At 34.7% G+C, this 15393-nt stretch overlaps 2 protein-coding genes across 3 annotated transcripts; one reads left to right on the top strand and one right to left on the bottom strand.

The window, feature by feature from the left end:
* Positions 1–1488: 1488 nt before the first annotated feature.
* LOC133301041 (pentatricopeptide repeat-containing protein At2g30780) lies at positions 1489–5556 on the top strand. 2 transcript variants are annotated; one of them, XM_061500638.1, is made up of 4 exons: positions 1489–1628; positions 3271–3361; positions 3690–4130; positions 4206–5556. In XM_061500638.1, the coding sequence occupies exons 3-4, from the start codon at positions 3735–3737 to the stop codon at positions 5328–5330; spliced, it is 1521 nt and encodes a 506-aa protein (XP_061356622.1). In that variant the 5' UTR covers positions 1489–1628; positions 3271–3361; positions 3690–3734; the 3' UTR covers positions 5331–5556. The 2 variants fall into 2 exon arrangements, with proteins under 2 accessions (XP_061356622.1, XP_061356623.1); XM_061500639.1 differs by lacking the exon at positions 3271–3361.
* A 2771-nt stretch (positions 5557–8327) lies between these two features.
* Positions 8328–13503, bottom strand: LOC133301042 (anoctamin-like protein At1g73020). Its single transcript, XM_061500640.1, has 16 exons — positions 13327–13503; positions 12868–12937; positions 12608–12723; positions 12078–12204; positions 11893–11993; positions 11718–11809; positions 11527–11631; positions 11134–11406; positions 10251–10383; positions 10050–10163; positions 9846–9913; positions 9617–9747; positions 9342–9424; positions 9095–9202; positions 8642–8800; positions 8328–8561 (listed from the first exon to the last, which is right to left on the bottom strand). Exons 1-16 carry the CDS (start codon positions 13501–13503, stop codon positions 8433–8435), a joined length of 1986 nt encoding a protein of 661 aa, XP_061356624.1. The 3' UTR covers positions 8328–8432.
* Positions 13504–15393: the final 1890 nt, after the last annotated feature.

The raw sequence follows: 15393 nt of genomic DNA, 5'->3' as shown, positions 1-15393 counted from the left end.
AAGTTAAAAATAAAAGGTTATGCCAAATATGTTGTAAGTAAAGGGCTTGGAGAAGATATTTTCAGAATATTGCCTATGATTTCAGTCAAATCAGTAATAAAATCCGGGAGATCCATGTTGTTGATGTTTGTAGATGGTGTTGGCGTAATAATAAGTTGTAATATGAACAACCACAAAATTTTGTACATAAATAGCCACGTAAATTGACATGGAGGACGATCATTTGTCAGCATTGCATATGTAATAAGTTATGTGCCCTTGTTATATAAGAAAAATGTGTGTCATTTTAAAGGATGTAAAGTTATGTCATTTTAAGTGAGAGAAATAGATAAATCATGAAAGAGAGAGTGAAAAAAATAAAAATAAAGGTGTAGGTTACATTTATTTATGAGAGTAAAATGATACAAGTTGTATCATTTAAAATGACAAATACTTTATTCTTGTTATATATATTTGTTTAAAAAAAAAAAAATTTATGTGCCATTGCATCAGTAATTGATATTACCTTGGGAGTGAATCGAGTCATTGGTACTTTTACTTAACCAGTTGCCCGTAATATATTGTGCAGGCCCTCATTTTATATTGATGAAGCACATATAAAGCCGAATGCTTCTGGCCTGGCTATATCTAAGTTAGGTGATTCCAAGATGCCTATCCTTTGAATCCCCGTTACAATCTTTATGGTATTCTTAAGTGGTTCTTGTGTGAACTTACGAAGATTAAGTTGCATCCAAACTTCAAGTCCCAAGCACTTTCACCCAACAAAGAGTTTTAGAAACTAAAAAAAATATAGAGTAAATACTCTTTTCGGTCCTCTGCAAATTTTAGTATGTCCGTTTTAGTTCCTTGCAAATAAGAAGGCTATTCGTGGTCCTTAAGAAATTCAAAGTGGATCCATTTTAGTCTTTTTTGAATTTGTGAGGGACCTCAATTTCAACTAAATGAATTCATTTTGAATTTCTTAGAGACCACAAATAGTCTTTTTATTTGCTAAGAACTAAAACGGATATATGAAATTTGCTGAGAACAAAACAAAGTATTTACTCAAAAAATATATTAATGGGCCAACATATAACAATTTAAAGGTAAAAGTGAAGATAGATCCTTAATTAGGGTTGACAATATATGTCACGACCCGACAACCAGATATGAAAAATTTGTGTTCGAGTCAATCTGATATTTTATTATTTTTAATTTTTATAAAATTATTATACTGATTTTAGTGAATGGTATAAAAGAAAAATAGTAAAGCCTATTTTTAGGAATTAAATTGAATCTTTATTGAATTTTGAATGAATCTTAATTTCAAAGAATTGGAATTACACAAAACCCAAAAGTTAATTTTTTTTTTTTTATTCATGACAAAAGTGAAAATTATATTTTTGATTAGCACCGAAAATGGGCTTTACTCCATAAAAAAAATTAAATTAGGATTTCAATTTCGAACCATAATTTACATTCATTCTCCCCCAACGCAGCCGACATCAAACCCACCTCATTGACCATCAGATTGCGTTCATCATCGCTGTGGGTCAAACTGAAATCACCGACCGTACAGTTCGAGTACCTCGTCGGTCTGAGCTTGCAAAAGTTGGCGCTCACCGAAGCTATTGGCCAACGTAGAAGAAGTAAGTAGCAACTCCAACTCCATTGCCCACAAGCTGTTTGATGAAATGCCTTATATATTTGACATGGTTTAATAAAAAACATGATGTTGGTGGCTTCATAAGAATATATTATGTACAGTACACCATAAGTTAGAACAAAAATTAGATCATGTCTTCGGTATTGGATTAGATACAAACTGTCGACCTCTCTCACATACTCTATAATTCGAAATACAACCTTATCAACACTCAAATAGAATTTTCTTACCTTTCTACACCATAGAATTCTATTTCCGTTGCAAGTGTGTTATGGCTTTAATGTTGTTCAAGTGTGTTGTTCTATTACTTCATCACATGGCATGTGTGGCTGCCAACAAATTTAAGGAAACAGAAGCCTAGCTTGGTAATGAGTTTCCCGTGTGCTATAAATTGCTTCTGATTTCTGAAAGGACATGTATAGTAGCATATGATTCATATCTAATGTCTAGTATGGTGTGGAGCTTCTTAACCTTCAAACCCGGACACCAACAAAGATTAAAAGAACTTGTGAGGAATGAGGAGTAAAAGATATGAATTTCTTGTTTTTTTTCCCCCACTGATTTGATTGATGCTTTTTGGTACTGGGTTAATGTTGGAACTTTGAACAGAAATGACTTTCTATGGTTGAGGAAGCTCATCGAGGTTCACACTTTGGTTTATAATATGCGAGCAACAAATTATAGGTCATTCAAAAGAATAGCTAAAGTTATATTAATTAATGAATGTAGTTTAGAAACAATGTACTCAGAAAGAAGGTATTCAGGTCGATAGTTGTTTATCACATTGATTTCCCTTCTTTATTATTTTTTTAAGAAAATCCAAAGCAAAAAAGAGTGGTGATAATGAAACTTTTTTGTTCTCTATCCTTTTCCCGTTCCCACTTTATCTAAAATTCTAAATTAGTTGCTCCTAATGTGTTCCCTTTGCTAGGAACAAAATGATTATAGGCCATGGGATGTAGTTTAATTTCATATGGGTACTTTACCTGCACTTAGAACTTGGTTCTGAAATTGTTATGCTTTATCTTGAGTAATTTTATTGTGTGAATTATTTGTTATTGTCATTTTGCTGGTCGTGATGCTTTTGCAATAATGCAACTTGAGATGTTAATTGAAGCAGGCCTTGGCTAGACGTTTTGACATTTCTCAATCAAAAACTTCTTTGCTTGCGTTGGTTCGTGAATTGTAATAATTTTTGCATTACTGTATGTTTAATTTAAACCGATCTTCCTTATTTCATTAATCATGTGAAGTTTCTGAGATGGGCATTGATATTTTGCAGTGTAGCAATAATAAATGCTGGTTAATAATAAAAATCGAGAATGGGCTTTTTTTATAAAAACAAATACATACTAATTTTTGAAAGGCTCACGGGCTAGCTCTAACCAATAGGGCTTTTGGCCTTATTGAGTTTATATCATTGCTAAATGAGTCGGGCTGGCCCGTTTTGACAGCACTACATGACTCATGTACAGTTTCATTTAAAGGTGCCGCCTTTTCAGTCAATCAAGTCTCTGTGTCCTTCCTTCAAATGTTTGAAATAACATTAGTTGTTGAACCACATGTGATAAACAAGGATTTATGATAAAGTATTCATGTATATTTATGTGCGACATTTTGTACAGGGGCTGGAAAGGATGGCACTTGTTAAATCCTTAGCTGTAGTCAAAGACACTTGCTGATTTTGAATTTTTGGCAGCACCTTAATTTGATGGAGTGGGTATTTGTAATGGAAGACACTTCTTTGCTGATTTTGAATGTTAAAACCAAGGATACATGTGATATTAAAATTATGGAGAAACGTTTTGCTAAACTTTACAGATTTTGTTGGATGTAATTTTGTTTTATCGTGTAACTGCTAACAAGTGATATTGAAATTATGGAGAAATGTGTTACTGCTAAATTATGGAGTAACATTAACTAAATTGCTTGTAGCAAGGTTGTCAAGTCTTACATATGGTATGAACTTTGCTCATTTCAATCAGTCCAGACTAGAAAATCCACAAAATCATTCTCATTATTTCTTATTTTTGTGGTTCTTAAGGGGTTTCTTCTCTGTAAAACCCTAGACAAATCTCGAGCAGTGACAATGAAGCGAATGCGGAGATTTTCTGCAGATGCAGCGCAAGCTGAGTTGTTATTATCCCAATTCGATGGAATCTCTCTCTCCTCAAATCCCAAAGCCATTCACCCTTTCACCACCACTATGTCTTATGGGTCAACCCGCAAGGTCAACACTTTGCAAAACAAGGTATCAGGCATCGTTTCCTTGTTCACTGCAAAGCCTGGCTTTTCTCACAAAGAGGAACTCACCCAAAAAGTCACGATTTTGAGGAACGAATTGGTTCAGGAAGCCTCGGACTCTATTAGGGTTCGTAAGATTTTGGACGAGAATTCTAATTCGCTAAGTGGGTCTCACCCCGGTGGATCCGCATTGCTTGAGCTTTTGCATCAGTTGGATTCATGGCCTTCCCTGGCCCTTGAGGTATTTGCAATTCCTAACTTCGATTCAGTTAAATCAATGATTGTAAATTTGAAATTAACCCTTTTTTTTTTCCAGGTGTTTGATTGGAGAAGAAAGAGCTCTGATGTTGGCACCTCCATGACTACTTATGAGTACTCTAAGGGTATAAAAGTTGCAGGTAGATCTAGGAATGTTGATCTTGCGGTTGAGATCTTTAAGGAGGCTGCAAGCAAGGGCCATAAGACAACCAGCACTTATAATGCATTGATGGGTGCTTTTATGTTCAATGGTCATGCTGAAAGGTGCCAGTCCTTGTTTTGTGATATGAAGAATGATGCAGCCTGCGATCCTTCCATTGCCACATACAATATTCTTGTATCTGTTTTTGGTCGCTTGTTGTTGGTTGATCATATGGAAGCAACATTCAAGGAGATGAAGAAGCTAGATTTCTCCCTTAATATAAGCACTTATAATCATTTAATTGTTGGTTATATCGCAGCATGGATGTGGGATGATATGGAAAAAGTTTTTCTTGAGTTAAAGTCAAGCCATGTCAAGCCTAACTTGAAGACCTACCTGCTGATGCTTCGCGGATATGCGCTTTCCAGTAATCTAGAGAAGATGGAAGAGACATATTCCTTGGTAAGGGATCATGTAAATGAACAAGAAATACAGCTGATTAGGTCTATGATATGTGCCTATTGTAAAAGTTCTGAAGCAGATAGAATTAAGAAAGTAGAGGTATTGTTGAAGTTTATCCCAGAAGTAGAGTACAGGCCATGGTTAAATGTGTTGTTGATTAGGCTCTATGCTCAGGAAGACTGTTTAGAGGAAATGGAGAATGCAATAAATGAGGCATTTGAGCACAGAACCCCTGTAACAACTACTGGTATTATGAAATGCATAATTGCAACTTATTTTCGGTACAATGCTGTAGAAAAGCTAGAAACTTTTATTAGTCGTGCTGAATTTGCTGGGTGGAGAATATGCCGCAGCTTATATCATTGTAAGCTGGTCATGTATGGGTCACAAAAGCGCTTTGAGGAAATGCCAAGAGTGGTCGATGAAATGGAAAGTGTCAACATTGATTGCTCAAAAAAATCATTGTGGATAATGTACAGAGCTTATCTGCTTGGTCGTCAGAGATCCATGGTTCTGAAAATATTGGGTCAGATGTTCAAGCATGGTTATGAAATTCCCTTGGATGCATTTCCGTCATAAGATATATTGTCTGAGTCGATTTGTAAACTCAATTCAGTAGATTAATGTGAAGATGTTCATTATGCTTGCTAGTCAATTTGTCAACTCAAAAGTCTACTGCTGTAGATTTAATCTGATAGTTTATGTTTTATGTTCACCAGCACCAACACATCCTGGTTGAAGGGATGCACCTTAAACTTTCCCTTAGAATTGGAATTATTTTATTAATTTATATTTTGAATGGTATTGGTAGCACAGTCATATTACTGATCCTGGGAACTGGAAATAATGATAAAGGACTTTGTCTTGTGGAAGCTCTTAAATTTTATGTTACTTTTATGCTGTTTGTACATTAATATTTACGGGTTAGTTATCCTGCACAGATTGAGAGGTCAAATATTTGGTTTTTGTAGAATGCAAGGACCCAGAGGTGGCAGGGATTCTTTCTTTGACTTTAGTTACCCTTTTGTTGGTTTTGGAGGCTTTGGTACCTTTGGACCTCCCAGGAGTCTATTGTCAAACTTTTTGGGGGGAAGGGACCCATTTGATGATCCCTTCTTCACCCGTCTACTCCCTTTGGTCCAAGTGGAAATCCCTTCACCCCAGGTATGCATCCATCTGGATTTCTTGAGCATCAGGCTCCAGAACCTAGAAAACCCAGAGGGCCAATCGTTGAGGAATTGAACTCTGATGTTGAAAAAGAGGATGCACTGGAACAAAAACTATCTTGATTTCTGTGGCTTAAATAGCTTTTAATTGTTTCTACTTTCTGCATGTAGTAAGTTTTGTTGGGGACCTTGGCACCCAGCATAAATAGTTTTATATTCTATATTTTAGATTTTTCTAACACCACTGTTACTTGTTTGCCTCGTCCACTGCCATATATTACTATCGCAAATGTAGATGGGATTTTTCACTGAGAAGAATAATTCATCGCATTTGAAACCTAATGCTTGTTATTTCATTTTTTTGTTATTTATGTATTGTTGTGCCTATATTGCGTCCATTTTAGTGGTAACGCTATTGTTAATTTGTTATATGGTGATGTGTTATTATTGCCAACATTTGGTCCTCTAATGATTAGGCCTGACTATTGTCTGGCTTGTCACGTGTGACAATCATAAACGGCTTGTCACAAATGCGCATATACCCAAATCTTATCTATTAGAATATTGTTCAAATTATTCTTCATAGTTAAGCTAACGCGGTCTATATTATTTTCATAGAAATTTTCCAAATGAATAATGCAATTGGTGCACTCGTACGGATTGGAATATATCTAATGTTGAAAGGTAAACACCATTCCTATGGAAGCCAACCATTGTTTTGCATATTATATTCAACACAAATACATTCATCCTATACAAAAGAAATAAAGAGTTTTAAATTTTCGTTTATAATTCTATTAATGACTTCTCTCAGACAAAAGAGAAGAACAAAATAAGAGAAAAATCAAATAGAATATGGTGAGGTATCAATTAATTTAAACTTGCTAAGGAATCAATCCTAAAAACTGTTGACAAAGTCTAAAGTCAATGAAAACAAATTATTACACGCATTGGAATACTAGGTTACTTGTCATAGTGTAACTCTTCAGCCTTATAAATAATTAGACATAATATATAGTTTCATTATTAGTAAATATATTTCTTTCACCAACTATTCTGGCTGCTGATCAAACAGCAGCCATGTCTGTAAAGAAATCACATTCTCTCAATGATGGCAATGCCACTGCCATCCTTAAGGGACAGAAACCTTCGAAACGGAGGCGTTTTGGTCGTTGTTTCTCTTCGGTGGAGGTGTCTATGGAGCCAGGGAAGAAGCTTAAAGACATGGATTCCAACAAGTTGAAGACTGAGATTAAGAGGTGGGCTAAGGCTGTTGTTGCATATGCACGCCAAGTTAGTGACCGTTTTGGAAGCTCTCATGGCAAGTCAGAAATTTAACTTGATGGAATAAAAATTTGTTGTCTAAGGGAACAAAATGGAAGAACTGTTGTTGGTGGACTATGAAGATGAGCTTTACATGAAAACATGGTGTCGCCTTGAGATTTTGTGCATAGATGTTAGAGATGTGGTTGTTGTACATATGTTCATGTGAAGCAAGATGGATCAAATAATGTTGGGGGAGGTGAAATTGTGTCCCTGAAAATTTACAATGACAAGAATCAAAGCCTTATCATTATGAAGGTAGAATACCAAATTACAATGAATTTCAATCTCACAACAGATATTGTATATATAATCTGGAATAAAAAGTAATTTTTATTTTCTTCTTAGCTTGGGTCGATTTCAATTTTGGGTTTCCATAAGATAGTTATGCTATAAATTATAAGAAGCCCTGTTTGTAAAATTGATTTTTGATTAATTCAATGTTCAATAGATAAGCTGCTACCATTTAACTGCTTATGTACCTGCCTTCTGGGATATAGAGTTTTGCCAAATACACACTTGTAAGGAAGCGTTTAGTTACAAATATCAAAAGGAGAAGCAATTGAAGGTTTGAAATGTGAATTTTTGACTTTTCAATCCAAATGTATCCTAATCAAATCATTAAATTGCATTTCAGTATTAAACCCTAGCATCTTTTTCACAGGATAAACCCTTTTTGTCAACTAAGCTTTCATCTTTTGGAGATGTCACTATTTGACATTGGTCTGTGCAACTATTGATCTGCTGCTGTCTCTGTCTCCATGCAGAACAATCCAATATCATTGTGTCAATACAGTTTTTTTTAAACAGTATTTACATTGTGTCAATTACACCAAAATATATAAGTCTCTCTTTTCAGAATAAATAACAAAAAATATAATAACTTTACAAAAATGCACCTCAAAAGAAAAATCCCAAAATGCAATTCTCAGTTCCAACAATATCTCCCCAAGTATTGAGTACTACAGCTATAAAAGACAATTGAAAGGGAAGACTAAACTGTAGGATTATATAGGTAAAGTTTTCTTATCAGTTCAGAAGAGGGAAGAAGACAAACGTGTGGATTACAGCAAAATTCCTTCTTAATATACAACTCAGCCGTGGGAAACTGAGATAATAAAAAAGAACAATCTAGCTTAAGCTTTCTTTGTTTTGTGCTGAAAAGACAATGAAGTGACTACTTCATAAAAAATCAGTCCAACTTTTTAACATCTCTAAAAGTCTTGTTTCCTCCAGAAATGGTCCTCAAAAGCTTCTTAGAACACATATCCTGTGCTTGTGTAGTGTGTTTTGCACGGTTGGCGCTTACCCAAGCAGGTTCCTGTAAAGAAGAAAACTTTCATCTCTGATAGACATGGAAAGGAATGATTGTGGATGGGAAGTAAGAGAGGAAACAATCACCTCAGGAACCAAGCGAGAGAAACCAAACTTAATCAACAAGAGGACATGCTCAATGATTAAAATTGCTACAAGTCCAGGCTCTATTTTCCATTTTCCCTCCTCATCAAATAGCCATGCTAAAAGAGCACAGTTTGTGCATATAGACATCAATATGAGAAACTGCAAAATGAAGTACATCCTCATATCAGATTAAGTTAAGATCAAAATTAAGAATAATTCATAGTGTCACACGTCAAAAGTTTACTGATGAAGCATCATTCATGTTTAAAGACATACTTTTACAAACATCTAATGGCAATGACAGTTGACAGTTTGGACTAACATAATTCTTTTACATGTCCCTTCATCAATTAAAACTTAAAAGGTGACATGCTAAAAATTTCAAAAGATACACCTTTTATATAGTTGCTTATTTGGTACGCACGAGTTCCAATCCAATTTATCAGAAACTACCTGAAATATGTTAAGCCAAGCTCCTACTGTTGCTGCGGCACGAGGAACAGGCCGTCTCAAAATTGCTAGCAGCTTCAATGCATCTGTCCTGATTTCCATAATGTTGTTCTGAACAGGGAGGGACTAAGTTGTCAACAATAAAATATTTTACAAAAGCTCAAAATAAATTAAAGAGCGTTTATAGCAATGGTGAAGGCAAGCAAAAGTAAGTACAAAAAAACAAAAAGAAGGTAGACAAAAGCAGTACCACAGCAGCAAAAGCAAATGCAGGTGGGAATGCACAAGCAAACATCAAAATCATTCCAAACTGCAACGCCAACTCCAAGAAATCTGCAATCAGGTTAGGATTTTTCAGTTAAATGAAAATGTTAGGCTTGCGATGCTTCCGAAACATGCCGAGAAATTAAGTCTTTTTAGTTCTAACTTCTAATACACGTTTAACCAAATGAAATTACTTATATTCCATATGTTCAAGAATTAAATATCTTACGAAATTTGAGAGTATAATGGATTTGGAAGTACCATCAAATAAACCATCTTCAAGCTCCTCACCAATGCTAGCAGAGTAAGAAGGTTTAAGGTATTCTTTCTCCACTCTAGAAGTAAACTGGATTTTATCTGTTGATTCTCCTTTCTCATTCTTCTTCTTGTGTCTTGACAAATGAAAGATAAATTAGCTATTGTATGGTGGTAATATGGTATACAACGTAAACCTAGCATAGTCCATGTCTAAGGGGATTAAAAAGCTTACCGAACCCTGTACTTTTTATAGCTGTACTTGAGATAAGGAATTGAATTTTCCAACAAGTTTTCAAACACCTGGAATTTTTTATTTTTTTTCACTCCACTAAGTTAAAGGAGAAACTCCAAACTAGAGAGTGGGAGAAAGTAGAAAAGAAAAGGGATAAGGGGAGAAGGAAGAGACAAAGAAAACAAAAGAAAACTTTTCTGTGACCTCAGACAGAAGGAGGCGCTGAATCAACACTTTGCGAAGAGTTGAGAAGTTACGGTGCAGTAGGGCATGGTAAAAAATTCCAATGTATGTCTGCATGAAGTACAGACCAAACACCTGCAGGAGAAAGTAATCTTCTAAGCTCCATGTTTACTACTAGGGAGAAAAGCAATATTGGAACTATTAATTCCCCATCATCATTACCTTGTAGACCAAGCTGTCAGCCCGTTTTTCTGTGTTTTCATTGTTTTCAGACTTGATAAGTTTGACAGACACCTTGCCACCAATCTTGGTAATATACTGAATGGCGAAAAGATAAATAGCAGTGAGCCCAAACCTGAACCCCAACATTTAAAACAAGAGTCATATTAAGGAAATTTTTTGACTCTACCAAATATAAGAATTTATTGACTAACAATAAGTTAAAAGATACATTTTAGTACCCAATTACAGATTATTTAGTAGAATCAAACTAGTCCTTTCTAATGGGATACAAATTCAAAATTTCCAAGTTATTTTGGCAATAACAAATGGCATTCATGAGTTCTGTATGGACGAATGAGAAGCCTGTGGGACTGTTTTAGAACAAAATGAATATGACTTGTAAGTTCTTATTCTCGTGTACAAAGGCAAAAGGTCCAGATTGGCATGCGTGAATCATGGGATGAATTGCATCTAGCAAAATCACACTCAACAGAAAAGATGGCAGGTATTCAAATAGAAATAGTATATTTAAGAGCAATTATTAGTTTGACAGAAACAAGAAGGCTAAAATAGGGTTATTGCAACTAAATATGTCAAAGAAAAAATGACATTAAAGGACGTGGTCACATCAATACTCTTAAGGGGCTGAAAATATAACACAAAATCTTTCAGAATGGTTGAGAAAACTATATCAGTAAAGATGGTGACGACATAAATGTTGCAAACGGAAGATCCTTTTGTTGAGACACGAGAACAAAAGAACAATATAAAATCATTGGAATAAGTGAACAACCTAGAGAATAAATTTCCTAAAAAGAAATAACAGAATATTCAACTAACACTACCAAGTTGAAGCACAAAAAAGAATTATTCAGATTCTTACTTAATTACATCAGAACCAACAACTTCATAAAGATGAGCGTATGCCAACTCAAATGGTAACTGGAGGCATATTATGCTGAAGATAATGAGAGCGTCATTTCTGAATCGCATGAGACGCCCAAACCACTCATATCTCTGGAATACTTTCTTCCCTTCTACTTTATTAGACTCAAATACTTTTATGAGTTCCATAGGGGGCTGTAGGGAGCTTCCCTTCCTGCCTGGAATCTTGTAGCCTGGGTCAGTTACAACTTCAGAGCTACTAATAGGCCATCTGAAACACCAAAACATGAGAGAAAAGGTATGGGGGCAGAGGGAAGAATCTCAGCAAGTGGAGGAGTCCATAACGAAAGCGAATGCACTGATCTCAAAAGAAGTAGAAGTAAATCATTACCTGGCTAAAAGTGCAGAATTTTTACGTTTCCAGAATTGAGAAAACATTACAGCCCAAAGTATCACCACGATGAAGAAAACAGGGAGCATTACTAATTTCAATGACCTAAAATGTAATAAGAAGTCATATAATCACTTAACTAGATGCAAACCAAAGAAGAAATAGTAGCATAAACAGACAGATTGGCCCACCCAAAATCAATCAATTGCAAAGTAAGCCCAAATGCAGCAGGGAAGAGCAGCCACCGTGTGTACATTCCAAGAAAAGCAAAATAAATTGCAATCTGCAGATTATTCATTCCTTCATTGGATAAGAATGGACAATCTCATTTTCAAATAATGTCATAAAGCTCATAGTCTCATTCACCTTTGCCCCATAATATGAATAAATCTCATCGATTGGCTGACTTGTGAAGTCCCACCACTGGAGTGCCCAACTTCTGAGAAGTTTCTTTCTCTTCTTTTCATCTATCAACCGCAAGCAATATTAGTTCAGGCTTCAAGTGATGCTAAATCTATAGAAAATTTGATGGCACATGTAAGTAAAAACACCATGCAAAGGAAAGACTTGCTTAACAATGTTCTCTGATTCCAATTTCAGAATTAGATTCTCCCCTATTTCCCAATGAATTTCTTTTCCATCAAATTCAAGGGTTATGGCTGACTTGCTGTTGTTTACCTGCAAATTCAATTTACAAGAGAACCAAAATATTAAGACATGTCAATAGGGGAGTTCATACAAGAGTGCCATTCCATGATATTCATGTCTATAATGCTGATCATAGCTACAAAGTTAAATAACAAGCCATCAATTTTTTTGTTCATTCATCATCACAATAATGCATTTTCATAAAATTTTCTTGAAGTAAAAAGTCAAAGCATCTATGATCTGGGAATCTGATAAAACAAGAAGTGGCATGTGTGGAACTGGCTAATAAGTAAAACCAAATCAAGAATTGAAAACCTGATATTTAGTTAATGGAAAATTTGAAAGCACACTCCCTATTAGGATTGACTACATAAGAAGCCGAATTCTATTAAGAAGGATTTTGACATGCACATTCACTACGAAAAGAACTCACCATTCCATATATCAAGTGACAGTAGCACTGGAAACGCTCACACCAACTGAAAACCGAACCATCAGGTTGTTTCACAAAAGCTTCGACCTCCTCCACCTCAAATTGCAAATCCATACCTGGCAATGAGCATAAGAAATAGTAACATAAACAGAAGAATTGCTCAACCAGTCAAATGCTAGTTATCACCATGTGACACAATGAACTTAAACATAAATAGCATTAGGTAGAACAGATGCCCCTTTTGGGGATTTTTCATATACCAATATGAGTTCGTTTCTTGATTTGCAGTTCAGCTGCAGCCCTCCCCAGTGTCTCCAAAGGTGCAGCCAACTACACAAATGAAAGCTAAGTTTTAGTTACTCAACAAAAAAGCTTAAATTAAACACACAGAACCGAGTAAACCACAAGATACATGCACCATGGAACAAAATAAGAAGAAGAAAATGCTTGTCAAAAAACAGACTAGAATTCCCCAGACAAACCAAGAAAAGGAACAAATAAAACCACAATTTACTTCAGATGACAGAAACAAAAAACATTCCTGCCACACTATTATGCAATGGAAATTCTATGAGGCATGAAAATATGTATGAGAAAAAAAAAAAAAAAAAAACTTCTGCCACGCTATTATGCACCATAACGTTGGTTAAGGTGACTTGAATTAATATAAAAAGAAACAAAACGGGTTAAAACATAGGGAGGCATTGATAAAACCTAACCTTGATAAACTCATCTGCAATGCCAATAACTCTCTCAACTACAAACCCCACCTTCGTAAACTCCTCTACAAGGACGCGTGCGCAGTCAGAGGAGGATTCATCTTTTTCCTGCACAACCCTCCTGGGAATTACCACCCCAATCTCAAAGGCAGGTTCTTCATTTCCATGCTCCTTCATTTTTAAATAACAATGACACAATGTACGCGAGAGGAAAAAAAAAAAAAAAAAGCAAGAAAATATAAATTCAAATGAGGAGAAGAAAGATTCCTTTTTGGCCAAAAGGGGTTGTTGAAAAAATTGCCATAAAAAAATGAAGAAATTTTGAGGGAAAAAAATGGAGGTTTTATTGGAATGGGCTGAAAAAGCAACCTCTAGGGGAGTGTCTTGTTTAAAGGGTCAAACACAAATGACGAGATTTTCGAGGGAAGCGGTGAAAGTGGAGATGATAAGATAAACACAAACTAACAAATTGGAAGGAAAAGGACAGAAAGAAAGAAGGAAAATACGATGAGAATTGAGTTTTGAGAGAGATGTCATGTAACAGGGGAAACACCCATTATTCGGCACCAACCTGTTCCTGTGCTGAGGACTGAGGAGGGACATACACATAACATAAGGACTTGTCCACACGTGCATGCATATTTCTCTTGCTTCTTTTTATTTTAACACATTATTAATTTTTTTTATTGACTTGTAAAAACTTTGGAGGTGCTAAGAAAAAAAAATGCTAAGTATAACCTCCTCCCCCAACTTATATTAATAAAATCAATATTTATGGTTAGTTATTAATTTCACTTATATTTAATGATTCTAACTTATTAATTATATTTGTTTATATATATATATATATATGGGCTTTGGTTTCGTCATTCAACAGGTTTAATTTTTTTTTTTCCTACAAAAGTAACGACAAGATAAATAATAATAAAAAAAAGTTGAAGAAGCACTGTTTTCATTAACTTTATTTTGTCTTATGTGATTGCATGATATCATCTTTTACCTGCAACATTATTCTTATTAATCCCTATATATATATATATATATATATATATATATATATATATATATAAATATATATAAATAAAGAAATATTTCTAGTGATGAATCATATACTAATTAATAGTTATTATAATTTATCCAAAAAAAATAGTTATTATAAACTATTAAGAGTACAACAAGGGGTGTGTAAATGAACTGAACGGGTTTAGTTTTGATCTAAATAAGTTAAGTTTATACAAAATAATTTGAGTACGAAGCAAAATATTTTAAGTCTATCAAACCTTCTATAACTATAAAACTTAGAAGAAAAAAATATATATAGGGGAGATTGGTAACACTAATTTTTTTTTCCAGTTCTATGTCATCATTTAGGGGAGATTGGTAAGCTTACATTCATTCTCTTCTTCAATAGGATATATGCCATGGCACTTGCCCACTTGCATCAAATCCCACCGTGTGTGGTGTGCAATGATACATTGCAGCGATTTGGGTGAGTACTTGTTCTTGTTCGCCTTATCCTTTATTCGTTACTCTTTAGCAGATTTAACAGAAATTAAATGCTTCTGAATTCAGTTTCGAGGAATCGAATCTGAGTGAATGAATTTTTACATTAGTTGAAATGAATTAAGTGAGCATTACACAAGTGAAAAAATTCATTCATCTAATATTTTAAGGGGGCGTTTGGTTGATGAGAAATTTTTTAAATACTAGGGAAATGTAATTACTAGAGAAATGATTGGAAAGTGAGTTTGGTAGGAAAATATAAAAAAAGTTGTTTGGTTGACCGAAATATTATCAGAGAACTTTATTTAAATTTGCAAAATCTATGTTCGGGAGAAACTTTGCACCTGTTTTTTCACTTTCCCAGTTATCTCAAAATACCACATCTCAAGTGGTATTCCGTAATAGTGAATTTCATCTAAAAATCAACACAAAAGTCATTTCCCCATCTATCCTATTTGCCTAGTATTTTTTGAAAAAACCTAAACTAAACGTGATATTTTCCAATATTCACTTACACTTACCCATCAATCCCAAAATAAACCTTGAACCAAACAGGGTGATTGC

This window comes from Gastrolobium bilobum, unplaced genomic scaffold, assembly GCF_033153095.1.
Source record: "Gastrolobium bilobum isolate Gb01-03AN ecotype WA unplaced genomic scaffold, APGP_CSIRO_Gbil_v1 utg6170, whole genome shotgun sequence".
Taxonomy (NCBI): domain Eukaryota; kingdom Viridiplantae; phylum Streptophyta; class Magnoliopsida; order Fabales; family Fabaceae; genus Gastrolobium; species Gastrolobium bilobum.
This window is presented reverse-complemented; position numbering and strand designations above follow the sequence as displayed.

Bases quoted from the DNA above. Each gene is read 5' to 3' on its own strand.
- LOC133301041 (XM_061500639.1), top strand. From the start codon at position 3,735: ATGAAGCGAATGCGGAGATTTTCTGCAGATGCAGCGCAAGCTGAGTTG. The intron at 4,131-4,205 runs GTATTTGCAATT...TTTTTTTTCCAG, and splicing joins GGCCTTCCCTGGCCCTTGAG to GTGTTTGATTGGAGAAGAAA.
- LOC133301042 (XM_061500640.1), bottom strand. From the start codon at position 13,503: ATGAAGGAGCATGGAAATGAAGAACCTGCCTTTGAGATTGGGGTGGTA. The intron at 12,205-12,607 runs GTGAGTTCTTTT...TTGAATTTGCAG, and splicing joins GTCACTTGATATATGGAATG to GTAAACAACAGCAAGTCAGC. The intron at 9,914-10,049 runs GTCACAGAAAAG...AAAAAATTCCAG, and splicing joins AGCGCCTCCTTCTGTCTGAG to GTGTTTGAAAACTTGTTGGA.